This window comes from Rhinatrema bivittatum, chromosome 8, assembly GCF_901001135.1.
Source record: "Rhinatrema bivittatum chromosome 8, aRhiBiv1.1, whole genome shotgun sequence".
Taxonomy (NCBI): Eukaryota; Metazoa; Chordata; class Amphibia; order Gymnophiona; family Rhinatrematidae; genus Rhinatrema; species Rhinatrema bivittatum.
The window spans coordinates 87,197,058-87,223,167 of NC_042622.1; the positions used below are offsets into that span (position 1 = coordinate 87,197,058).

The 26,110-nt window shown below is 46.3% G+C and overlaps 1 protein-coding gene across 1 annotated transcript in view; it reads right to left on the reverse strand.

Annotated features, from left to right (window-relative positions):
- SETX (senataxin) overlaps positions 1-26,110 on the reverse strand; it is a 383,775-nt gene that overhangs the window by 134,948 nt on the left and 222,717 nt on the right. The window contains 1 exon segment of the mRNA XM_029613495.1: positions 16,269-16,498. Within this exon segment, the coding sequence (XP_029469355.1) occupies positions 16,269-16,498 (230 nt within the window).

Consider the following 26,110-nt stretch of genomic DNA (forward strand, 5'->3'; position numbering starts at 1 on the left):
ATTAGAAGTACCGGGAATAGAATCCTAGGCTGTGCTGAGAGTAGGGTACGGGTTCTATTGCCTTGGACTGGAGGAGGAAGACCTCCTGATCCAGAAGGATGGAGTGATCGGATGTTCTCCACGTTGGTAGAGGTGGGGAATCCGGTGGCACGGAGAGAAAGTTCAGATGGTATACTTGAGCATTAGCCAGTACCCATTGATCTGAGGTGATTGAGTGCCATATGTTGTTGAAGTGGCACAATCGACCTCCCACTGGTATGTGAGGCAATGGAAGCTGGCTGCTGCTCTTTAGGTAGAAGTCAAAAACCTGAAGCAGGACCTTGTTGAGGAGCTGCTTGCGGTTTCTGTTTCCGTGTCTGAAGAGACTGGGCTTTTGGAAAAGGTCTCGTGGAACAGGGTCTGGCTGGTGGCGGGTAGGACTTCTTCGGGCGGAAGAATGACTTTTTAGAGTACTTTCGGAAGGGCTGTTTTGAAGAGTAGTCAGAAGGTATCAGAGAGAGCTATCAGAGTCTCATGATGATCCTTAATTTCCGCCACCGTCTGTTAAATCTGTTCTCCAAACAGATTATCTCCTACACAGGATAGGTCAGATAACCTGTCTTGTACCTCAGGGCGAAGGTCGGAAGACTTGAGCCAGGCCCATCTTCTTGCTGAAATAGCTGCTGCAGATATTCTAGTAGCAATATCAAAGATATCATAGGATGTTTACTAGGGTTTGGAGTTGCTCTTGAAATTGGTGAGGCAGGGAGTCTGTTAAATCTTGTATCTGCTTAAAAATGACCCTATTATATTGGATCATATAGAGCTGATAAGCGGCAATTCGGGAGATGAGCATTGATCCTTGGAAGACACGGTGACCGATGCCATCTAGAAACTTCTGTTCCTTGCCAGGAGGAAAAGAAGTGTGAGGCTTTGATCTTTTTGCTCTTTTCTGTGCGGATTCTACCACTACAGATTGGTGATCCAATTGAGGTTTTTGAAAACCTGGAGCTGACTGCACCAAATAGGTAGTGTCAGCTTTTCTGTGAACTGGAGCAATGGAGCCAGGATGTTCCCAGTTCTTCTTGAGGAGATCCAGAAGAACCTGGTGGATAGGGATGGAGGTTATGTCTTTGGGAGCATCCAGGAATTGAAGCAACTCCATCATCTGATGTCTATCATCCTGTTCAGTCTGTAATTGGAAGGGAACCAATTCAGACATTTCCTTCACAAAATTTATAAAGAAAAGGTCCTCTGGAGGAGAACACTTTCTAATTTCAGTGGGTGAAGGAGGTGAAGGCAAATCATCGGTGTCTGGGGAGGAATCATCAGTCCAGGTATCATAGGGATCAGCACCTGTCCCTCTAGGAGCTAGAGGGGGACGGGGTGGTGGGATACCAGAGGGTCCTGGTCTAGGTTCCGAAGGAATCAAAGGAATAAGTGGATGCACCAATGAAGGCATCGAAGGCACCGGCGCAGGCATCAAGGGCACCGATGGCTGGATCGGTGGCGAGGGACGTATTGGCATCGATGGCTGAGGCAAAACTCTCGATGGAGGGATGCGGAATGGTGTTTCTCCTCCCAATGACAAAGTAAGCGGGGATGGCACCGGAGTCATCGGTGACCCAGGGTCCATCGTGGAAAAGCAGCAATGAGCGCTTCCATCCTGGAGAGCAGTGGTGCTAACGCTGCCGGAATCGAGTCGGTGGTCGGTTCCGCAATTGGTTCCGGTGTCGGAGGAACCTGGAGTCGTTGCATCGCCTTGTTGATGGCTTCCTGAACCATCTGGTCCAGTTCTTCTCGGAGACCTGGAGCAAGCAGCCCCGGCTCCGGAACAGAAGAAGGAGGCAGAGGCATAGCCGGAAGAACCACTGTTAAAGGCGGAGTCGCGGCTCCCGATACCCTGTCGGGTGAGGGTCGCCTCGGTGACCCGGTCGCCGAACAGGTCTGTGCCTTTTCTGGACAGGGTTTCTTCGACGGCGGCGAGGTCGATGATTTCGCTCACTCGATGTTCCGAGACTTTCGATGGCGATGTTTGTCTCTACGATCCCCTCGGTCCTGAGGGGAAGTAGAGGGTGTCGAAGGCCGAGATGTCGTTGACGCCGGACAGTCACCGGCCGGTGGTCGATGCTGGCGCAAAGTTGATGGAGCCAGTTCTGACTACGTCAACGCAATGGATGGAGTAGGGGTTTGAGCACGGAAGAGAAGTTCCATCTTCTTCATTCTGGCCTTGCGACCTTTTGGAGTCATTAGGGCACATATGGTGCAGGTCAAGACATTGTGCTCTCGTCCAAGACACATTACACAGACTTTATAGGGGTCTGTGATGGACATGGTGCGATTACAGTCCAGGCACAGACGGAACTCCGATGCCATGGCAAAAATTTAGCCACGGTACGGTCGACAGCCAGTAGGCCGCGACGGCCAAACTCGATGGTAATCAATGAAAAATGGGTAAAAACTTACCGGAGTACTGCGGTTTGAAAAAGTTATAGGAGGAACCCCTGTGGGGCAAATTAACTTTTAGTAACTCCGTGAGGAAAATTCCTGTCAGGAATCTCTGCAGAGCTCCTTAACCGCAAGGCTACTGCTGCGTGAAAAAAGGAAGACTGAAGGGGGACTCTAGCTGGCTGCAGGGTTAGTGCCATGCTGGGCATGCCCAGTAGGGGCCAGTCAAAGTTCTGGAAACTTTGACAAAAGTGTTCCGTGATTGGGCTCCATCCTGTGATGTCACCCATATGTGAGGACTACCATCCTGCTTGTCCTGTGAGAACACAGGTGACACACCAGTATAAGAGGGGGTATCTTTCACTTTGTTCTCTGACTCCATCTGCTGGAAGGGAGACACAACCCAGTGGTCTGGACTGATCCTGGTACGTACAGGGAAGACCTTTTATTGCTGCTTATGTGACTTCTGCTCTTTCGGTGGGCTTGTCAGCCTGCGGTTGATAAGACACCTGGACACTTCTGCCCACTTGCCTAGTTTGTGGTTTTCACACTTGCAATGTATGTGATTGCTAAGTTTTGCCATTTATTACAATTGCTTGTAAAACCTATAAAATTTATGACCACTTAGGTCTTTCTCCTTAAATGTGTTTGTAAAAGAAGGCCTGTCAAAGATAATCTTTGCCATATCTACTGAGTATTCTTTTGCCTCAAAGGGAAACTTGCCTTGGGGGGGGGGGGGGGGAAATCAGCTAGTCCTCCTTTGCTGGACTGGTCAGCAGCAAAAATTATTTTCTTCAACAATCTGGCCAAATCTACTATTGCACTACTGTTTGGACAGAGAATCCCGATGCAGTGTGAATGTGTAGAGAGAACTGCATGTCATAGCCATGCAGATCTCTTCCATGAAGACTGATCTTAGGTGAGCTACCAGCACTACCATGGCTCTGACACTATAAGCCTTGACATGCCTGCACATAGTAGAAGGAGATGCAATTGGATAAATTGTGTTTGCCAACAGCAATCCCTAGTTTATTGCTGTAAAAAAAAAAAAATTGGTTGGAATTCTATGGGCTTCAGTCCACTTCAGGTAAAAGGTAAAGGCTCTCTAAACTGTGCAGTTTGTTCAAGGCATGTGGTCTGGGAAAAAATGTTGGAAGGATGATTTACTGGTTAAGATGGAATTCCGGGGCAGTGAAAGGAGAGAAGAGAGCTGTGTGTTGGGAACCAGTGGAGAGTCTCCTCCCCGTTACCTGCATGCCATCAGAGGGAGGTCTGGCCTGATGGCCTATTTCTTCCAGGCAATAGTGGTGCACAGCCACTAGCACACACCAAAGGGGTGCGCCCTTATCACCAATTTTTTCCTTTTGTTTCTATGAGAAGAAAATGGAAGGCCAAGATCTTTATGGCATCTCCTACCATCCAGGGCTGGATTGATCATCTTAAACAGCATAAGAACATAAGAAATTGCCATGCTGGGTCAGACCAAGGGTCCATCAAGCTCAGCATCCTGTTTTCAACAGAGGGCAAAACCAGGCCACAAGAACCTGGCAATTACCCAAACACTAAGAAGATCCCATGCTACTGATGCAATCAATAGCAGTGGCTATTCCCTAAGTAAAATTGATTAATAGCCATTAATGGACTTCTCCTCCAAGAACTTATCCAAACCTTTTTTGAACCCAGCTATACTAACTGCACTAACCACATCCTCTGGCAACAAATTCCAGAGCTTTATTGTGCGTTGAGTGAAGTACAGGAAACGTTGAGTGAAGTACAGGAAACCACAGAAGATTGTGTTAATGAGTTGTCTTCAATATCTGGGACCTTCCTAAGTCCTGACATGAATTTACCACCCTCTTTAACCAGAAGTAACTACCACCACCCCCATTTCCAACAGCTCGCCAGGTGGCAAGTCTCTCCTGAGCCAAGGGGGCCGGATGCCCAATCTAAGGGTAGTACTTTGACATTGCTGATTTACAGATGCATTCATTATTGCCCTCCTCAATCAGTGATGTAACCCCCCCCGGATAGGAATGCTCCTTTACCTGCAATTTTGTCCTATTCTGGAGGAGTTTGTTGACACTTTTAACATCCATGATATTACTCTTCTGGACACTTGGTGGGTGGTAACTCAGGTTGATAAATTCTTAACTAATTCTATGTCTCAGCTGTGTAAAATAACTGAAGACATTACAGGTAAATTATATGAGCATAATTTACATTTGAAAGCCCTTGATGAACCTATTGCCAATGTGAAATCTCAACAGAGTGTGTTACAGGCTTCTAATATTACTTATATTTAGGACAGTGTAATACTTCATTCCCAAATAGAAAATCTGGAAAATCAGTTCAGGGGTAAAAAACTTGAGATTTTTGATTTTTCCACAGACAAGGCTACTTTCTGACTTTGAGCCAGCAATGTTATGGATAGATTGTTTTGTGGACAACAAATTAATGTTTTTCCAGTTGTTTCTAGAGTAACACAAACTCATCGGAGGCAATTTCAACAGTTAAAGAACAGAATTATTGATCTGGGAGCTACATTCGTTCTTAGATACCCATGTAAATTACCTTTCAAGGAATGAAATTCATATTTACTGATCCTATTCATCTTGAAACATTTATGAAGGATAAGACATCTGTTTAGTGGGTTGAGTAACTGTAATTTGTATTTTTCTCCAATAAGCATTATATTTACTTGTATTCCTTTTGAGTCTCCCGCCATATAATGTGGACTGGAAGATTAATATTATTGGAATATTAAGTTTCTTTTCTTTTTTAAATTTCTTCCTGCTGTTGTATTTCTGTTCACTATTGTTGTTTTATTTACTCTTATGAAACTACTAATAAATAGTAAATTATTTAAAAAAAGATGGAATTCCAACACCACCTTAGGCAGAAACTTAGGATGGATAAGCAAAACCACCCTATTGTGATAAAACTTAGTATAAAGTAGCTTAAGTTACTATAGACCCAGAAACTCACTGTCTCTGTGTGCTGAAGATACTGCCATAAAAAATATGACAGATACTTCAGGCGACAGGAACGCAGTGGTTAGAAAGAAGCTTTCTTCACCTGGATCGGTACCATAGTGAGGTTCTAAGATATAGCAGGAGGCATGACGGTAGGTTTCAAAGGAAGCAGATCCTGCATGAATCAGATAACAAAAAAAGCTGTACAGAGATGTTCTACTTTCTGCACTTTAGTAATAAGTGCTAACTGCACTGAAGTGAATACTTACTGAGTTGATCTTGAGACCTTACTCAGACAAAATGTAAAAGGTAATCAAGCAGTTTTTGTGTGGAGCAAGAAAAAGGGTTTAAGTCAAATCTCCATTTTAGTCCATAGGACTTCCTCATGGATTTCTTTCTTGAAGTTAACAGAATGAAACATCCTCAGATATCCAAGGGTTGCAGAGTTCTCTCTCAACATACAGGCCGAGAGAGCCAGGGACCGGATGCTGGAATGGCACAACCACTCTTGATCCTGACTGATGAGAGCTGGAGAATTCCCCACTTTGACCAGTTCCCTGATGGACATCTCCCTCAGGAATGGAAACCAAATCTGAGCTATGAGAATTGTGGTAACCCAATTCTCTCTCAGCTTCAACAAGGTTTTCATGACGAGTGGAATTCGAGGGCAAAAATGTCCAAAAGGTTAGGTGGCCTTGTGCCCCATTTACTGGAACAAAAAAAAACAGGACCTTCCTGTTCTAGGAAGACACAAAACAGATCTACCACTGGTATGTCCCACTAGTGGAATATCTGATTTGCTACCTCCCCAGTCCAGGCACCACTCATAGGATTTCAGGACCTGATTCAATCTGTCTGCAAGGGCATTCTCCTTATCTGCCAGACATATGGCTCTGTGGACCATCCCCTGAGAAATGTTCCAGACCTACAGCTAGACAGTTTCCTGACACAGAAGATATAATCATATGCTCCCCTACTTGTTAATGCAATGCAGAGCTATTCAATCATCTGGACCAGGATCACTTTGTTGGCTAACAAATCTCTTAAAGCCTTCAGAGCTTACCAAACTGTCTTTAGCTCTAGGAAATTGATCTGATGAAGCTTTTCCTGATCAGACCAAAGGCCTTGTGTGCAAAGCTCTCCAACCCAGGTTGGATGCATCCGTGGTCAGGACAATTTGGCGTGGAAGAATTTGGAAAATTATATCTCTGGTCAATGGAATCAATCCACCACCAAGAAATAGTCCCTGAGCAGCTGAGTGATATAGATGCTGTCTCAAAGACTTTGAGTAGCTTAAATTCACTGTGATCCCAAAGGTTCACTGGGCTCTTCATATATAGAGATGCGCCAAAGGAGTAATGCACATTGTTGAGGCCACAAGGTCCAACGTTATTAACATGTTCCTTGATATCACCTGCTGACTCACTAGAATCCTCTCTACTGCAGATATCAATGTGATAACCCTCTGTTGTGGAAGGAAAGCTTTTGCCCGAGTCATGTCTTGAAGAACTCCTAAAACTCCAACTGCGTTGACAGGCTCAAGTGAGACTTGGGGTAGTTGATGATGAATCCTAATAACTCCAACACCCGGATGGTTCTGCACATTGATTCTGTGGCATTCACCTGAGATGGGCTCTTAACCAGCCAATTGTCCAGGTAGGGGAAACATGTACTCCAAGTCTGCATAGATGCGCTGCCACCATGGTCTGAGATATTTTCGGTGACCTTGAAATATTGCCATCTTAGTGTAAGCATCCTTGAGACAGAGAGCATAGCCAGTCCCCTTTTTTCAGGAAAGGAATTAAGGTGCCCAGGGAAACCATCTTGAACTTTTCTCTTTTCAGAAGCTTGTTCAAGGCCCTTAGTCTAGGATGGAATCTCCCTATTTTCTCTGGGATCAGAAGTACTTAGACTAGAATCCCCACCCTTTTCCCATGGTGTAACAGGCTTAGAGGGAGGAGAGCTTCTTCTGATGTTGAGACTTTCCCACCCAGGGTCTGGAGGTCAATATTGTGGAACAGCCAATAGATGTAAATTGTATCCTCTTTGTATTATGCTGAAGACCCACAAGTCTTAAACTACATTGGGCCAATTGTTTACGTAAAACTTTAGCCTGCCTTTGACAAAGGACCTCTGGCACAGCTACTGGGATCTGGGCTATGCTCTCTGTAATCCAATCAAAACCCTGTCTCTGGTTTTGATTGGGGTGCTGGCTGTGGCTTAGGAGGCCCTCTGCTGCCTTGGATGAAGGCAGGGGTGGAAGATAATGCCTCCTGGGTTGGAAGAAGTGACATCGTCCCCTCCCCCCCCAAATCGGGAACTTTATGGCAGAGGAGGGTGCGTCTGGAATGGCTGTGGATAGTTGATTAGGCATTGCAGTGTTCTCTGGTCTGTGCTACTGCCTCCTTGATCCTCTTTCAGAAAAGATTCTTTACAGTGCACGGTATGTCAGTGAGTCTTTCCTGGACGTCAGACTGGAGGCCTGAGGCCCCAAGCCATGTGAATCTGTGGTTGCCAAACCCCATGACATTTTGAAACATCAAAAGGTTGATTTGACCATGTGTTTTCCAAACTCCATTCCCTTATCCACCAGTGATTGGAGGACATTACGCCGCTTCTGAGGAAACAGCTCAGCCACCTTTTTATCAGCTTCAGCAAGTTCTATATGTACCGAACCATGAAAAGCTTATAAGAAGAAACAGAGGCACTGAGCATCACTCCCCTGGAAAAACTTCCTCCCAAAATCCAAAATTTTGGAATCCTTCCCCGAGGGTACAGAGGAATGGAATCTAGCCTTCTTGAAAGCAGATTCGACCACCACATATTAGTGTTGTAGCTGCCACTTTTTGAATTCAGGAGCCTTTTAGACAAGGTAAATTGTAGGGAAGCAGTCAGAAAATATTTGGTTTTATTTTTGTTTTGTTATTCAGTTTGTTTTTTTTATTTTTGGTTCATTTTCATTTTAGTGTGCACTAACTCACATTAGTACACATGAAAATAAAAACAAATAAAACAAATGCACATCCTGTTGCCCTACGATGGAAGGGAGCGCTGGGGGGGCGCTCTCCAGTGCGGGACAAGGAATGTGTGCCCTTGTGGCAAGACGGGTCCTCGTCTGGGATGGAGTGGAGACCAAACCCCTGCCGACCTGCATACCTCGGTGAGACCAACCACGCAAGGTTGGCCTCTGAGTAGCCCTCCGACCACACCAAGCCCTTTTGGACCTGCTGCTGGGTAACAGAAGAGGCGGCAGGCTGGGCATGAGGCAGAGGTGGATGAGAACTGGAACAAGGATGCTGATGACAGCAGAGTTGACGAAGACACATCAGGGAGTGACGAAAACTAAGACTAGTTAAAACCAGACAGGATAAAAGTCCGGGACACCAGGAGAGCAGAGGGCCTCTCACCGCTGGCAGACACTCACTGAAGAGCAGCAACGAGCACAGGACGGACGACGGCCCACAAGGAATCCGGGAGCAGCAGATGGACATCTGGACAGAAGAAATCCGGACAACTTCCAGCAGCGATGTCCTCGACGGAGCCTTGGAACCCAGTATGATTGACGCATTTAACAGGTCAGTAGATGGAGGGCGGAACCTCCGACCCGGTGTGGAAGACACAACAGATGAGTCCTGAGGGTGGGCTGAAGATGGCCACTAGGGTTCAATCCGGAACAAGACGAGGACATCAGGAGGAGGATCTTTGGCCCTGTGGGATGGAGGAATTCTGCCAGCACCCTACACACCCCAGTGGGGGTGGTCGCAGACCACTGGGCCACTGCGCACTCTACACAGCCCAGCAGGGCTGGTCATAGACCACAAGGGACAGGATAACGGAACCTCAGGAACCTCGAAGACATCTGGACATAGTCGAGACGGAGGACATCAGGACAGGAACATTAGGAGTCGGAACAACAGGAACTGGAACATCAAGATGAGACGAGACGAGATGAGAGAACAGGAACAATGACTAGGGACATCCAGGGAAGACATCAGGAACAACGGATAAGAGGGATCCCATGAAGAAGGAAGCCAAGCAGGAACGAAGGGCAGGAAGTCCTAGGATGAACTTGCTCCAGGAGGACTAGCTCTTTGCGAAGGCAAAGCATGACTGAACTGAAGACCCTATGGTAGGCAGAAGAGGGAGCTCCAGGAAGTGATGTCATCCAGGACCCACTCCCTCACTGGCCCTTTAAAGCCAGCAGTGAGGCGCGGCCTCGCGCCTAAGGAACCAGGAAGGAGGAAGACTGCAGGACCACGGACAGCGGCCCTGCTGCCGCTGAAGAGAGGAGGAGCCGGAGCAGGCCACGACCAGGTCTTAGGTGGGAGGCATCCTGCTGCGAAGAGCAGGCCTCCAGGCCTGCTGGAAGACAGCGAGGGCGGCAACTCCGTGCCGCGGAAGAGCCAGCTGACGTCCACGGCTCCCTGCCGCGGTGAAGAGAAAGTTGGCGGCGGCCTCCTGCCGCGAGGGGAACTCTGGCACGGCTACTGCCACGCCGGCACGATGGTGGCCTCCGGTTGTGGAGCAGAGGCAGGAGCGTGGCTCCAGGCGCACAGGTAAGAGACTGTCCGTGGCCTTAGCCACGGGCAGGATTGCAACACATCCCTATCTTCTTATTGACAGGAGGTTCAGAAAGAGGATTATCCTACATCTTCATCTGCACGTCCTGAAAGATCTTGTGAACTGGGAAGACCAAACGGCCCATCCAGTCTGCCCAGCAAGCTACGCACTTTATCCATTTTTTCCCCTTTTTTTCTCTCCCACCTGTTACTATTGGCTTCCAGTACCCTCCAGCCCTAATTCCCCTCCACCCCACCACCAATTTAGAGAGCAGCGCCGTATATGCATCCAAGTGAACGTCCAGCTCAATTAAGGGTAGCAACCGCTGTAACAAGCAGGCCACACCCTTATCCCATACTCTTACCCACCCCTGTTTTTATTTTTTTGTTTGTTTTTTTGTTTTTTGTTTTTTTGGGGGGTTTTTTGGAGATAGCAGCCCTCCATCCTTCCGCTCCGTGAAGGTGGAACACCAACTACTGGCCACAGGCATCCCGCTCCGTGAATGCCTCTGTGGCTACTGCCGCTCCGTGCAGTGTTTTGCTGCCTCCTCTTTATTCACGCCCTCTAGACTTGATGGATCCACAGTGTTTATCCCATGCCCTTTTGAAGTCGTTCACAGTTTTAGACTTCACCACTTCCTCTGGAAGGGCATTCCAGGCATCCACCACCCTTTCCGTGAAGAAATACTTCCTGACATTGGTTATTAGTCTTCCTCCCTGGAGCCTCAGCTCGTGCCCTCTGGTTCTGCTGATTTTTTTCTGACGGAAAAGGTTTGTAGTTGTCTTTGGATCGTTAAAGTTTTTCAAGTATCTGAAAGTCTGAATCATATCACCCCTGCTCCTCCTTTCCTCCAGGGAGTACATATTTAGATTCTTCAATCTCTCCTCGTATGTCATCCGATGAAGACCCTCCACCTTCCTGGTTGCCCTTCTCTGTACCGCTTCCATCTTGTCTTTGTCTCTTTGTAGATACGGTCTCCAGAACTGAACACAGTACTCCAGGTGAGGCCTCACCAAGGACCTGTACAAGGGGATAATCACTTCCCTTTTCTTACTCGATATTCCTCTCTCTATGCAGCCCAGCATTCTTCTGGCTTTTGCTATCGCCTTGTCGCATTGTTTCGCAGACTTCATATCGTTAGACACTATCACCCCAAGGTCTCTCTCCTGCTCCGTGCACATCAGCCCTTCTCCCCCCATCGAATACAGTTCATTTGGATTTCCACTCCCCATATGCATGACTTTGCACTTCTTGGCATTGAATCTCAGCTGCCATATCTTCGACCACTCTTCCAGCTTCCTTAAATCCCTTCTCATTCTCTCCACTCCTTCCGGCGTGTCCACTCTGTTGCAGATCTTAGTGTCATCCGCAAAAAGACAAACCTTACCTTCTATCCCGTCTGCAATGTCGCTCACAAATATAGGGGTAGATTTTAAAAAGCATTTACTCGAGCAAAACTGATTTTTGCTCGAGTAAATACACTTTACTCAAGTAAGTGGGCTTTTCAAAATTGCTACAATATATGCCATTGAATTGTCCATAGGATTTACTCAAGTAAGTGCACTTTACTCGAGTAAATAGCTTTTGAAAATTGCTACGATAGTATGTCACATTTACATGCGTAACTCCTTTGAAAATGACCCCCATATTGAACAGGACCGGTCCCAACACCGATCTTTCTGGTACACCACTTAAAACCTCCCTCTCTTCAGAGAGAGCTCCATTTACCATCACACATTGTCTTCTGTCCGTCAACCAGTTTGCAATCCAGGTCACCACCTCGGCACTCACTCCTAAGCTTCTCATTTTATTCACCAGTCTCCTGTGCGGGACCGTATCAAAAGCTTTGCTGAAATCCAAGTAGATGACATCGAGTGCTCTTCCTTGATCCAATTCCTTGGTTACCCAGTCAAAAAAGTCAATCAGATTTGTCTGACAGGATCTTCCCCTGGTGAATCCATGCTGCCTCTGGTCCAGCAATTCTCCCGACTGTAGATAGTTCACTATTCTCTCTTTCAACAGTGATCTCCTTAATAGATTCCTTAATAGTGATATCCTTAATAAATTCCACAAGCTAGAGTAGGTCCACTATTTTGTTTCTGGTTTCATCCTCCTTTAGCAAAGGAAATGGAGTGGCCTCTCACATTCTCTGCACAAACCTGGCAAAGAAGAGGTCCTCCAGTTGGGATTTCCTTCTTTCAGGAGGAGGGGAGGGAGTTGGAGTAGAGACCCGTCGATTCCTCTGCTTCAGAGCTCTCCAGATATGTAGCTATACACTCAGGAATACTCAAGGTCCAAACTCAGCTGAAAACACTTGAGGAGAAGATCCAGATGCTGCCCTTCCTGCAGACAAGACCTTAGAGAAGAACACCTGTTTGTTGGAGCCCAGAACTCTAGGAACAACTGGCACATTGGTGAAGCTGACATTGATGTTGATTCCTCTCCAGAAACAGGCATTAGTATCGAAGCTAGTACCAGGCTGCCAGACAGCTATAGGGATTCCAGCAGTGAATGGATATTGTTTGTATTGACATTGATGCACTGGAGGCTCCACATTGCCTTGTCCAAGGTCTGCTGAATTTTCCTATCCCACTCGTGCTGAAAGAGTGCCATTGCAAATACTGATTGTGTGGCAGGAGGTGAGACCTCGTCTTCCTGAAAAAGCCAAAATATATATTGATGGTAGACACCTAGACCCTTGGAGACTGTTACACCTTCCAGGAACGCATCAAGGGATTCACAGCCATAGCCAGAACGTTCATGCTCCCAGCAACATGTAGCAACAAAAATACACTGATGCTTCCGATGCTGAGCATCATGCAAAGACAAAGAGTGCCTCAATACTGGACCTAAAGAGACTAAAACCTTGTCCATCTTCAGGTGAGAGGTGACAGATGGTGATCTGTCTTTGCGGTCCTCCCAATGTTGAAGTATCATCAGTGTTAGGTGCAGCTCCTGGATTCCTGTGTCGATGTTTATGCCTTTGATGCCAATGGGCCGAACTCACAGTGCCTGATAAGCTTCCCCATGAACTCCAACCAGGATCAGTGAACTCTAGGCTTTATGGCTAAGTATCGACGACACCTTGGAATGTTATGCAATGCCCCCCCACAGGCACAGGATAAATTTACCATGGGGAACTATAATAGATATTATTTATTTATTTATTTTTATTTATATCCCGCCAATACCGAGACCCTGTCGAGTTACATTAAAAACATACCTTAAAAACAATACATACTTAAAAAGCAGATATCAAGGAGAAAACAACCAGTAAACTGGATTTACAGAGTCGACTGTAAGGCATCTGTTGCTAGATGGGTTAAAGAAAAATTTGCATCCGCTTACATTTGTAAGGGTTTGGAAGTGCCCATGGGTCTTAGAGCTCATTCTACTGGGGACCAAGCAACATCATGGGCTGAGTGTCAGTTGGTATTACCCTGGTTGCAGAGAGCATCTCTTGAAGCTGCTGATAAACCTATCCATTTATTTATTTATTTGTTTGGTTTTATATACCGTCATTCAGTGTAGCCATCACAATGGTTTACAAGATTCAAACAGTATACAGATAATTTAACATTGTTGATCATGTTGATCCATGACTAGACAAAAAGTCAAAGAGGCAAAATCGAAGGACTCTGACCACAATTGGTAGATGCCCTTGGTGTACCAGATCAGTGCACAGACTGGAAGCAACAATGGAACAAAAACTTACAAAAAACCCCAAAAGCTTAAATGGACATAAAAGGAAAGAAAAGACCATAGGTTCCAACAATGAATAATTCATGCCTGTTTATTTTCTCTAGAAGTCAGGAAAAAAGCAGAAGAGTGAGAATCTGTGACTAACGGACTCTGCAAAAATGAGAGACTGAGAGGCCCCTGCGTGGATGCATGGTATTCATGCCAGCCTGCACATGTCCAGTAGGGCACATTAAAAGTACTAGAAATTTTGACACAAAAGTTTTGGGCCTGGCTCAATCAGATGATGACATCCACTTGTGAGGACTACCATCCTGCTTGTCCTTTAAGAAAAGCTTTACATCCAGGGGTTCCATTTATCCTGATATAACTTGATAATAATTACATTGTTCCTACTCTCTTAAAGCTGTCATGCAGTGTGGATGTCAGATATGTGCTGCCAGATGTGCTACCATCCCAGAGATGGCTTCTTGGTATATTCCTGAAATGCTATAAGGTAAATTTTTATCCATTTGGAAGAAAGGTATTATATAAATTAAAACATGTATTTCATTTCTTTACAATTCTCTATATAGGTAGACCAATCAACCCATAGAACAGACTCAGAAAACAGTGAGTTCTGATTGGACATTTTAAGAACATAAGAACATAAGAAAATGCCATACTGGGTCAGACCAAGGGTCCATCAAGCCCAGCATCCTGTTTCCAACAGTGGCCAATCCAGGCCATAAGAACCTGGCAAGTACCCAAAAACTAAGTCTATTCCATGTAACCATTGCTAATGGCAGTGGCTATTCTCTAAGTGAACTTATTCTCTAAGTGAACTTTCTTCACGGAGAGGGTGGTGGATGCCTGGAATGCCCTTCCGGAGGAAGTGGTGAAGACCAGAACTGTGGAAGACTTCAAAGGGGCGTGGGATAAACACTGCGGATCCATAAAGTCAAGAGGCCGCCAATGAAGAGTGGGTGACTCGCCAGAATGATGGCTATTGACACAATACCCTTATTAAATAAACATACACATGCTTACTGTGACTCCTACATCGCTCTAAGCTTCAACAGCAAGAGGTAATGGAAAAAATGATTTGCACTCACAAAGAGGGGAGTAGCTGGCTTAGTTACGGCGGTTACTACCCCAAACCAATATGCCTGATACTTCACTTTCAATGCATATACAGCATAGCTCTCTGCTTCAATGACAGGGGAGAAGAATAACTGATACTTCACACATCCAGCAGAGCTCTCTGCTACAACGGCAAGGGAGAAGAAAAAGGGTTCGCACTCAAAACGCGGGGAGTAGCTGGCTTGTTACGGCGGTTACTACCCCAAACCAAATGTGCCTGATACTTCACTTTCCATGCATATCCAGCATGGTTCTCTGCTGCATCGGCATGGGAGAAAGACTGATACATCACGCATTTCCAGCATAGCTCTCTGCTTCAACGGCAGGGGAAAAAAAAAATAAACAAACAAACAAACAACAAACAACGGCAGGGGGAAAAAAAAAAACAAAAACAAAAAACTGATGCTTCACGCATATCCTGCATAGCTTCAACGACAGGGGTGAAGAAAAAAAAGGATTCGCAATCACAAAGCGAGGAGTAGCTGGCTTGTTACGGCGGTTATTACCCCAAACCAAATGTGCCTGATACTTCACTTTCAATGCATATCCAGCATGGCTCTCTGCTTCTACAGCAGGGGAGAAGAAAAAAAAAACCAACAAGAGCTGTACAACATAGTCTAGGTAAAACAAATAAGCATGGGTGTAGCTTGCTTATCGCAGCGGTTACTGCCCCTACTACCCCTAACTAATCAAGCTAGATATTTCACTTGCATGCAGCTCCATCACTGCTCTCTACATTAATGGTGGGGGTGGAAGGGGAATAGAACAAGGAGCTAAGAGTAACAGATAAGAATGAGAGAAAAAATGTGTGAGGCTTGCTGGGCAGACTGGATGGGCCATTCGGTCTTCTTCTGCCGTCATTTCTATGTTTCTATGTTTCTATGTAATAGCAGGTAATGGACTTCTCCTCCAAGAACTTATCCAATCCTTTTTTAAACACAGCTATACTAACTGCACGAACCACATTCTCTGGCAACAAATTCCAGAGTTTAATTGTGCGTTGAGTAAAAAAGAACTTTCTCCGATTAGTTTTAAATGTGCCCCATGCTAACTTCATGGAGTGTCCCCTAGTCTTTCTACTATCCGAAAGAGTAAATAACCAATTCACATCTACCCGTTCTAGACCTCTCATGATTTTAAACACCTCTATCATATCCCCCCTTGGTCCCTGAATGGCAGTGGGGCCCTTAGCATTATGCACCCATCCTGGAGGTCCAAATAAGAAAAACAAATCATAATAGGATGCTATAATAGGGATTATTGCAGATGAGCAGAGAATTACGGTAAGTATTTTACATTTTCATATAAAATAAGTAATTCAAAACAAGAATATTCTGTATTTATATTGGATTTATGCTATTTGAAACCCATGGGGAATTTGTTTTTCCATATACTGCCTAATACATGTTAAACTGGATTTTCATTTAAAATGCGATCCGATATTGGTTACTAATGAAATATCAAATGGCCATTTGGTGCCAGACTTACCGCATGGCCCTCAGTGGGCACATTAACTCTATCCCTGGGGAAGAATTCAGCAGGACTCAGGCTGATAATTGGTTTAAACAACGGGCTCCACTGAAGATTCAACAGAGCTTTAAACTGACGCTGAGTTGTCACCAGACTCCCAATCACCTCACAGTTCACCTGACTGTTATTTGAGAAATTGCCTTGGGTCTGAATGGAAAGGTGGCAGGAAACGTATTGCTCTCCAGACCCTATGAATGAATGAAACCATGACATCAGCATTACTCTGGCACACAGACAATGACCTAACTTTTATTACTGCCACATTGACATGCTATCTAAGTAATTTGCAAACAACTAAATCATCTTCAGTTGCTTTTCCTAAACTATTACACACAACTCTCAGAAATCAGGCTAACTTCAATTATGCCCCAACACAATTTAATTACCATGACTAGTTTAACAATCATCCAGATGCCTACCTATGATCAATACACAAGGGAAATTCTTGGCAAATATAGTCAATAGCATATGTCAGACAAATATTAGCTTATTAGATTATCTGTTGCTTAGCTGGATTTTGACCATTATGATAGGTATGAGTAAAGTTGGTTTTCTGATATATTTTCAACTACAAGCAGATGGTGGAAACCTATAATTTGGTAGCTGTTCGAAATTTGATGAGTTTTTTTTTTGGCCTAAGATGTTCACTATTCAATCTTTCTTTTTAGGCAGGAGCTCTAGGGTGATTGCTAAATTTGACATGATAATTCAAATTGTGTTGGGGCATAACTGATGTTTGTTTGTGCTGAATGATATAGTTTAAGCAAAGCAATTGAAGTTTTGTGGTTGTTGCGTTCGTGCCTCTTCTCACCCCTCGCTCCACCCTCTCTACTTGGGATGAGACTCCCTTCGGCTCTAACGGACAGATGCAGCCGTGGCTTCTCTCCGCCTCTTGGTCCCAGTGTCCCTGGGCTGGCTTGACGCTACGGATCCGCCATGTTCCCGATGACGTAAGGGCGCGTGCTCCAGACTTTGTACCAGCAAGGGTGCGAACCTCGGGGGCGTCCCCCCCGTAGTGACGTCATCCATTCGCACTTTAAAAGGTCTTTGTTTGCTAACCTCTAACAAGTTAGCAAGGAACTCCAACAGGACTTGCTTCGGCAGTCCACGATACTTGCAACAACGATCCGAGTCAGCGAGGGGAATCCTTCTCCACTACTCGGCCTTTTCAAACTTACCAGGAGTACCCGCTCCATGGGGGGGTCCGCTCTCTCTTCTTGATTTCAGATGGCCAGAACACTCGGAAGACTCCTCATTGCCTGGAAGCGATCGCGGACGTGAACACAGTGAGTTCTATTACATAGGAATCGATACTCGCTCCACAAGGGCCTACATTCCTATTGCTCTGAAGACTCCCTTCCATCCAAGACGTTATCACAGGTACGGAGATCAAGAGTTACATTGGCAAGATTGCAGATAGGAACCGGTACTCGCTCCACGAGGGCCCATGTTCCTAGAATCTTTTTCAGACTCTCTTCTACTCTAGAAGCCATTTAATATACAGCAATTGTGAGTTCATATTACAGACTGTTTGTGGGAACCAGTGCTCGCCTACGGCTCCTATTCCTGAATGTACTGAAGACTCTCTGTGGCATAGAGACCATTGCAGACATCTACTATTGTGAGTGTACCATCTTGTATCCAGTATACCCTGTCTACTCACTACTTCTAGTCTCTCTCTATAGCTCAGCGACCCAGCGATTATATTCCAGTATCAGAAGGACTTCAGCCTTGCCGAACACAGTGACTCACTACTGGCACCCCTGGTGGTCCAGCTTCCAGTCTAATAAAGAACTATTTGTGTTTATCTCATATTCTAGCCTAGCTGGTGGTTCCTCTCAGGATCTCCTCCTGGGGGCGCTGTCATCTGCCATCGGCCCAGGGATTCACCATTTCCTCCAAGTGGTCATTCCTTTCCCTATTGTCACTCTGTGGGAGTCAACCACTACAGACCACTAACTCTGCTCACGAAAGTATTATATAGACAGCTACTCCTCTTTCTTTGAGACTTGCCAGCAGCTTGCCGCAGCTTGCAGCAGCTTGCCGCACCCCCCTCCGACATCCCTCCCCCCCCCCCCCCCCCCGCTCCCTCTCCTAGCACCCCTAGCCTCCCCCTACCTCACCCCCTCACCCCTCTATCAATTTCTCACTGAAAATACATTCACCCTATGTACCCGGTTTCCCTCCACCCCCTCCTCTCCTTACCCCCTTCCCTCCCTCCCTACCCCCCCCTACACCAAATGCTAACCGTACTTACGTGCACCTGCCCCCTCTCTTACTGTAAATAAGTTTCATATGTTAAGTGTCTCAAGTGCACATGCCCTTTAATTTGTATATTAATTCCTTTTGTATATCTAATGCTAATTGAATGTAAATAGCTGCAACGCTGCCTGATGACTCTCCTCTCCTGTACTTTTGCATATCCTCCAGTTAACCCCCTCCCCTGTTCATTGTAATTTCCTTTCCTTTCTCAGTTAATTGTAAACCTACATGATGTGTCCTACGAATGCCGGTATAAAAAAAAGTTTTAAATAAATAAATAAAATAAATATACAGATTGCTACTCCGTAGCGGAGGCATGATAGATTGCTATCTCAGTAGCGAAGTACAATATACCTATTGTTAGCTCCTCTCCTCAGAAGAGTATCATTATACAGATTGCCAACTCCTCTTCCTTGGAGAGTTGATCCATAACAGATTACTACCTCCTTTCCTTACAGGAGCATCTAACAGCAGTTCGCTAACAGATCTACAGATAGCTAACTCCCCTCTGGAGGGGCAGGTCATGTCATATCGCTACTCCTTCCCCTTTCAGGAGAACAGCAGAACAGCTTGCTAACTCCGCCCTCCTGGTGGGGTGAGCGACAGCAGATTGCTAACTCCTCCCTTCTGGAGGAGGAGAGTGTACCAGATTGCTAACTCTCTAGCAGATTGGTAACAATGGTAGCATATACTGAGGATGATTTAGTTGTTTGCAAAATGAGTGGCCCAAAACTGGTCTCCTTATGTAAGAATGTAATATTGATGATTCAAGAGTAAAAAGTATATGTAATAGCGAACAGTATTAGAAAAAAAATATATAAACAATTTCATGTATAAAGATATATATTTATTATAATTATCTCTGTTGGTCTATATCATTTGTATTGTATATGTATTTTTGTTGTGTTTTGAAATATAAGTGAACATAATTCTTTTCATCACATTAGATTCTTCCCCATCTCTGTTAAGCAGCCATCTGGCAAAACACAACTTGTGTTGGCATTTGTGGGATAGTCTGGGTTTGTAAGAAATGGTGTTTATATTAGAAGTGGGGGTTTTGTATGTGTTTAAAGTGATGTGGACATTCAACTACCATTTCACATTTATTTTCTCGATCAAAGTAATTCTGATGTTCCATGAACTCATTTAGCAAATCCTAATCAAGTGAGTAAACTTGATTGGTGTTTACTGGATCATGACTGTGAATCATGCTAAAAATCTCAGAAATGGGAACAAAATACACAGCATGTTCCCATATAATATGACAACAATCATGTGATAGTAGTAGTAGTAGTAGTAGTAGAAGAATGCCAACAACTCATTTGATGATCCATATAATGAGGAACAGACAGCATGTTTGCTTATCGTAAATGGTGTTTTTCTTAGATAGCAGGATGAATTGGCCACTATACGGGGATAATGTCATCTGATGGCACTGAACAGACTTGTTTCTCCAAGCTGTAGAGCTTTGAGCTCTACTGAGCATGTGTGAGAGTTTCCCCATGGGCACTGCCTCATGAGCCACTTCAGTCAGTAAAAGAGCCAATTTAGTTATGTAGTTGACTCTCCAGGGAGATAGGATGAATTAGCCATGGAATGCCACCCATCTATGGAAAACACAATTTATGGTAAGCAAACATACTTTTTTCCATCGATAAGCTTTTGAATTAGCCATTACATGTGGGGTGGTCCCAAACCACTCGAGGAGAGAGGGGGTGCTAGCATGGCCATTTGGCTAGGGCCTACAATGTTCAAGGGGTCTAATTTGTTGGGCAAAATTTTAAAAATAGCTAAATATATCTATTTCTAACATGTATAGCAAATGTGCTTACCTGTAACAGGTTGTTCTAACAGGACAGCAGGATGTTAGTCCTCACATATGGGTGACATCATCAGGATGGAGCCCAATCACGGAAAACTTCTGTCAAAGTTTCCAGAACTTTGACTGGCCCAAACTGGGCATGCCCAGCATGGCACTAACCCTGCGGCCAGCAGGGGTCCCCTTTCAGTCTTATTTGAAAGCTACAGGCAGTGTCGAAAAATAAAACAACAAAATGTTACGAACCCAACACTGCAGGGTGGCGGGCGGGTTTCGTAAGGACTAACATCCTGCTGTCCTGTGAGAAACACCTGTTTACAGGTAAGTAACATTTGTTTCTCACAGGACAAGCAGGATGGTAGTCCTCACATATGGGTGAGTACCGAGCTGAGGATGTCCGGACATGCACCAAATGTACCCAACAGCGTGACAACAGGCACAACAACTGGAGTGGAATTGGTAGAGGGCATCCTGAACCCCACGGGCAGATGGAAGGGTGTTGGTATGTTACGTTGGAAACAGGTTACGCAGGACAGACTGGCCGAAGATGGAATCTTGTCTTCCGGCTTTGTCCAAGCAATAGTGGGCTGCAAAGGTGTGGAGAGAACTCCAGGTGGCAGGCCTGCAAATGTCAGGAAGCGGCACCGATCATAGGTGTGCTACTGAAGTCACCATGGCCCTCACAGAGTGTGCTTTAACACTGTTTTGAAAAGGAATGCCTGCTTGCTGATAGCAAAAAGATATGCAGTCCGCTAATCAGGAGGAGAGAGTCTGCTTACCCACAGGTTGCCCTAATTTGTTGGGGTGGAACGAGACGAATAACTGAGGTGCTCGTCCTGTGGGCAAATGTATGGTCTAGATAAAAGCTAGAGCCCGTTTGCAGTCAAGGGTATCCAGAACCTGTTCCCCTGGATTGGAATGGGGCCTGGGAAAAAAGGTAGGTAGTATGATGGATTGATTAATGTGAAACTCCGAAACTACCTTAGGTAAAAATTTAGGGTGAGTGCAGAGTACCGCCCGGTCCTGCAGGAGTTTAGTGTAAGGCGGATAGGTAACTAGGGCTTGTAACTCACTAACCCTGTGAGCTGAAGTGAGAGCCAAAAGGAAATCACTTTCCATGTGAGATATTTTAAGTCACAGGAGTGAAGAGGCTCGAATGGTGGTTTCCATGAGCCGACCAGAACCAGATTAAGGTCCCAAGAAGGGGCCAGGGGACATAAAGGTGGCTTGATGTGGAGCAAGCCCTTCAGGAAGCGTGTTACAAGGGGTTGTACTGATATAGGGACATCCCGACACCTTTATGGAAGGCGGCTACCGCACTGACATGCATTCTGATGGACGATTGTCTTGAGGCCCGACTCTGACAGATGCCAGAGATAGTCCAAAAACTTTGGGGATTGGACAGGAAAGGGATCAAGGGACTGAGAAGCGCACCATGACGTGAACCTTTTCCATTTATAGGAATAAGATTTTCTCGTGGAAGGCTTCCGTGAAGCAATCAAGACACGGGGAAACTGGATCTGAAAGGTTTAAGTTGTTGAAGGATTAACCTTCAACATCCATGCCGTCAGGGACAAGGCCTGAAGATTGGGATGGCGAAGGCTCCCGTTGTTTTGAGTGATCAGCAGCGGGTCCTTCTCAAGGGAATGTGCCTGCGGATGGAAAGATCCTGTAGTATTGGAAACCACACTTGGTGTGGCCAGTGGTGTACTATCTGGATCATGGTTCCCTTGTCCTGACGTAGCTACACGAGAGTTTTCAGAGAAGAGGAAGTGGAGGGAATGCATAAAGCAGACTGGTTGCCCATGAGAGGGAGAATGCATCTCTGGGCTGAGAGCGTTTGCTGCGAATGAGGGAGCAGTAATTGTCCACTTTGTGGTTCTGAGGGGACGCAAAGAGGTCTGTCTGAGGTTATCCCCATTGTTGGAAGATGGAGTTCGCTACCGAGGGGTTGAGAGACCTCTCATGCGGTTGAGAGACGCGACTCAGCTTGTCTGCTAGAACATTGTCCGCTCCCAGCAAGTAGGTGGCCCTGTGGTACATCGAGTGGGAGAGAGCCTTCCGCCCAAATCTGTGCAGCTTCCTGACACAGAAGGAAGGAACCTGTGTCTCCTTGCTTGTTGATGTACCACATGGCCACCTGGTTGTCCGTCTGAATCAGGATGACTTGATTGGAAAGGCAAACCTGAAAAGCCTGAGAGCATATCGCATTGCTCGAAGCTCCAGGAAATTTATCTGATGTTTGGCTTCCTCTGGAGACCAAGATCCTTGTGTCTGCAGATCGGCTACATGGGCTCCCCACCCGAGGTTGGAAGCATTGGTGGTGAGAATGACTTGAGGATCTGGCATTTGAAAGGGCAATCCCTGGAGGAGATTGGTCTGATTTTTCCACCAGGCAAGAGACAGACGGAGTGATTCAGAGATTTGGACAATGGTCGACAGAGGCTGAATAGCTTGAATCCATTGTGACCTCAGAGTCCAATGCATGATTCTCATGGCCAAGCGGGCCATTGGTGTGACATGGACTGAGAATGCCATGTGTCCAAGAAGGATAACGAATTGGCGAGCTGTTGCAGTATTCTGAGACTACAACTGGTGAGCGAGAGACACGAGAGTTAGCGCTCGTTGTTGGGGTAGAAATGCCTTTGCCTGCAAGGTGTCCAAGTCTGCCCCAATGAACGACAAGGTTTGAGATGGAACTAAATAGGATTTTTCGTAATTGACGAGAAATCCAAGTGAAATTAGAGTGTGTAGAGTCAAGTCGAGGGACGACCAAGCAGTTTGAGGGTTGGAGCCCTGATTAATCAGTCATCCAGATAGGGGTAGACGTGAACACCTTCTTTCCTGAGGAAAGCTGCGACAACTACGAGACATTTGGTAAAGACTCGTGGTGCAGACGCTAGGCCGAACGGAAGCACTCTGTATTGATAGTGCTTGGGGCCTACTAAAAACCTCAGGGACTTGCGATGAGTTGGAGGTATTGCAATGTGGGTGTATGCGTCCTGGAGGTCCAGAGAGCAGAGCCAGTCTCCTCTTTGTAGAAGAGGTAGAAGCGATCCCAAGGTTACCATCTTGAACTTTTCCCGCTGGAGGGTACTTGTTGAGAGCACGTAGGTCCAGAATTGGACGAACACCCCCGATTTTTGGGGGATCAGAAAGTACCAGGAATAGAACCCTAGGCCTTGCTGCGAGTGTGGAACGGGTTCTATTGCTTTTGACTGGAGAAGGAGGGAGACCTTTTGATCCAGAAGAATGGAGTGGTCGGACTTCCCCCACATCCGTAGAGGTGGGGAGTCCGGTGGCAGGGCGAGAAAGTTCAGATGGTAACCCTGAGCAATGATTGCCAATACCCATTGGTCTGTCGTGATTGACTGCCACATGTTGTGAAAGTGGCACAATCGACCTCCCACTGGTATGCTTGGCAGAGGAATCTGCTGCTGCTCTCCAAGCGAAAGTCAAAAACCTGAAGCAGGTCCTGGCTGGGGAGCTGCTTGTGGTTTTTGTTTTCGGGCTTGGCGAGGCTGAGGCTTTTGATAGGTCTGGTAGCACGAGACCTTGCTGGTGGCGGATAGGCCTTCCTTGGACGGGGAACGACTTCTTAGAGTCCTTCCTGAAGGGCTGTCTTGAGGAGAAGTCAGAAGGCATTGAAGAGAGCTGTTTGAGAGTCTCATGGTGGTCTTTTAATATGGCCACCATTCGTTGGATCTGTTCTCCAAACAGATTATCTCCGATACATGGTAGGTTGGATAACTGGTCTTGCACTTCTGGGCAGAGGTCAGAAGACTTGAGCCAGGCCACCGTTTTACCGAAATAGTTGCTGCAGACACTCTGGTAGAGGTATAAAAAAATGTCATAAGATGTTCGAATCTCATGCTTGCTTGCCTCAAATCCTTTGTTTACAAGGGTTTGTAGCTGGTCTTGGAATTGTTCTGGAGGGACTTGAAGTCCTGTATCTGCTTAAAAATGACCCTATTATACTGGGTCATATAAAGCTGATAGGCAGCAATTTGGGAGATGAGTATGGCCCTTGGAATTCTCGTCAACCAATGTTGTCTAGGAATTTTTGTTCCTTAGCAGGTGGGTAGATGAGTGGGGTTTTGACCTTTTTGCCTTCTTTTGTGCAGACTCTACCACAACTGAGTGGTGGTCAAGCTGCGATTTTGAAAGCCTGGGGCTGACTGAACTAAATAAGTAATGTCAGCCTTCCTATGTACTGGAGCAATTGATCCAGGGTTTTTCCCAGTTCTTTTTGAGGAGATCAAGAAGGACCTGATGAACGGGAATAGAGGTGATCACTTTGGGGGCATTCAGGATCTGGAGTAACTCCATCATCCGGTGCCTATCATCCTGTTCTGTCTGTAGTTGAAAGGGGAACCAACTCAGACATTTCCTTCACAAAAGTTATGAATGAGAGGTCCGCTGGAGGAGAACGCTTTCTACTTTCAGTGGGAGAAAGGTGGTGAAGGTAAGTCATCGGTGGTCTGTTGAAATATCATCACCCCAAGTGTCATAAGGATCAGCAGACTGTCCTTTAGGAAGCGAAGGGGTTGGATACTGAGGGTCCCGGTCTAGGCTCCTAAAAATCGGAGGAATCACCGGAGGCACCGATGATGGCATTGAAGGCACCAGTGCAGGCATCGAGGGCAAGGATGGATGGCTCGGTGGTGCCGAACGTATCAGATGAATCGATGGCGAGGGACGCATCGGCATCAATGGCTGAGGCAACACACCGGATGGAGGGATGCAGAACGGTGTTTCTCTCCTCCTGATGAAGTGTCTCGGGGAGGGCATCAGAGGCATCGGAGACCCGGGATCTATCAGAGGAAGGGCTGTCATCAGCGCTTCCATTCCGGATAGCAGCGGTGCCTGCACTGCTGAAATCGGGTCAACGACAGGTTCCACAATCGGTGCCAGTGCCGGAGGAACCTGGAGATGTTGCATCGCCTTGTCGATAACCTCCTGAACCATCCGGTCCAGTTCTTCTCGGAGACCTGGAGCAAGCAGCCCCGGCTCCGGAACAGAAGAAAGAGGCAGAGGAATAGCCGGAGGGACCACCTTTACAGGGCGGAATCGCGGGCTCCCAAACCCCGATTGGGTGAGTGTGCCTCGGTTGACCCGGTCGCAGGAATGGTCAGTGCCTTTCCCGGACGGGGCTTCTTCGACGGCGGCTCGGACAGTGGTGAGGTTGATGATTTTGCTCCTTCAATGGTCCGAGTCTTACGATGTCCATGGCGATGTTTTTCCCTGCGATCCCCTCGATCCTGAGGGGGAGTAGAGGGTGCCGATGGTCGTGAAGACGTCGATGGCGGTTGGTCACCGGTCGGTGGTCTATGCTGGCACGAAGTTGACTGTGCCGGTTCTGACGACGTCGATGCAATGGAAGGAGTCGGGGTTTGAGCACGGAAGAGGAGTTCCATTTTTCCATTCGGGCTTTGCGACCTTTTGGTGTCATAAAGGGCACATTTGGTTGCAAGTCAGGACATCATGCTCACGGCCTAAACACATTACACAGAATCCATGGGGGGTCTGTGATAGACATGGTGCGAGTACAGTCCGGGCACAGACGGAACCCCGACGCCATGGCCATTGAAAAAAATCGAGCCGCGGTACGGTCGACGGCCAGTAGGCCGCAAGTGAAAAACTCGACGGTAATCGATGGAAAACGGGTAAAAACTTACCGGAGTACCGCGGTCAGAGAAAAGTCAGAGGAGGGACCCCT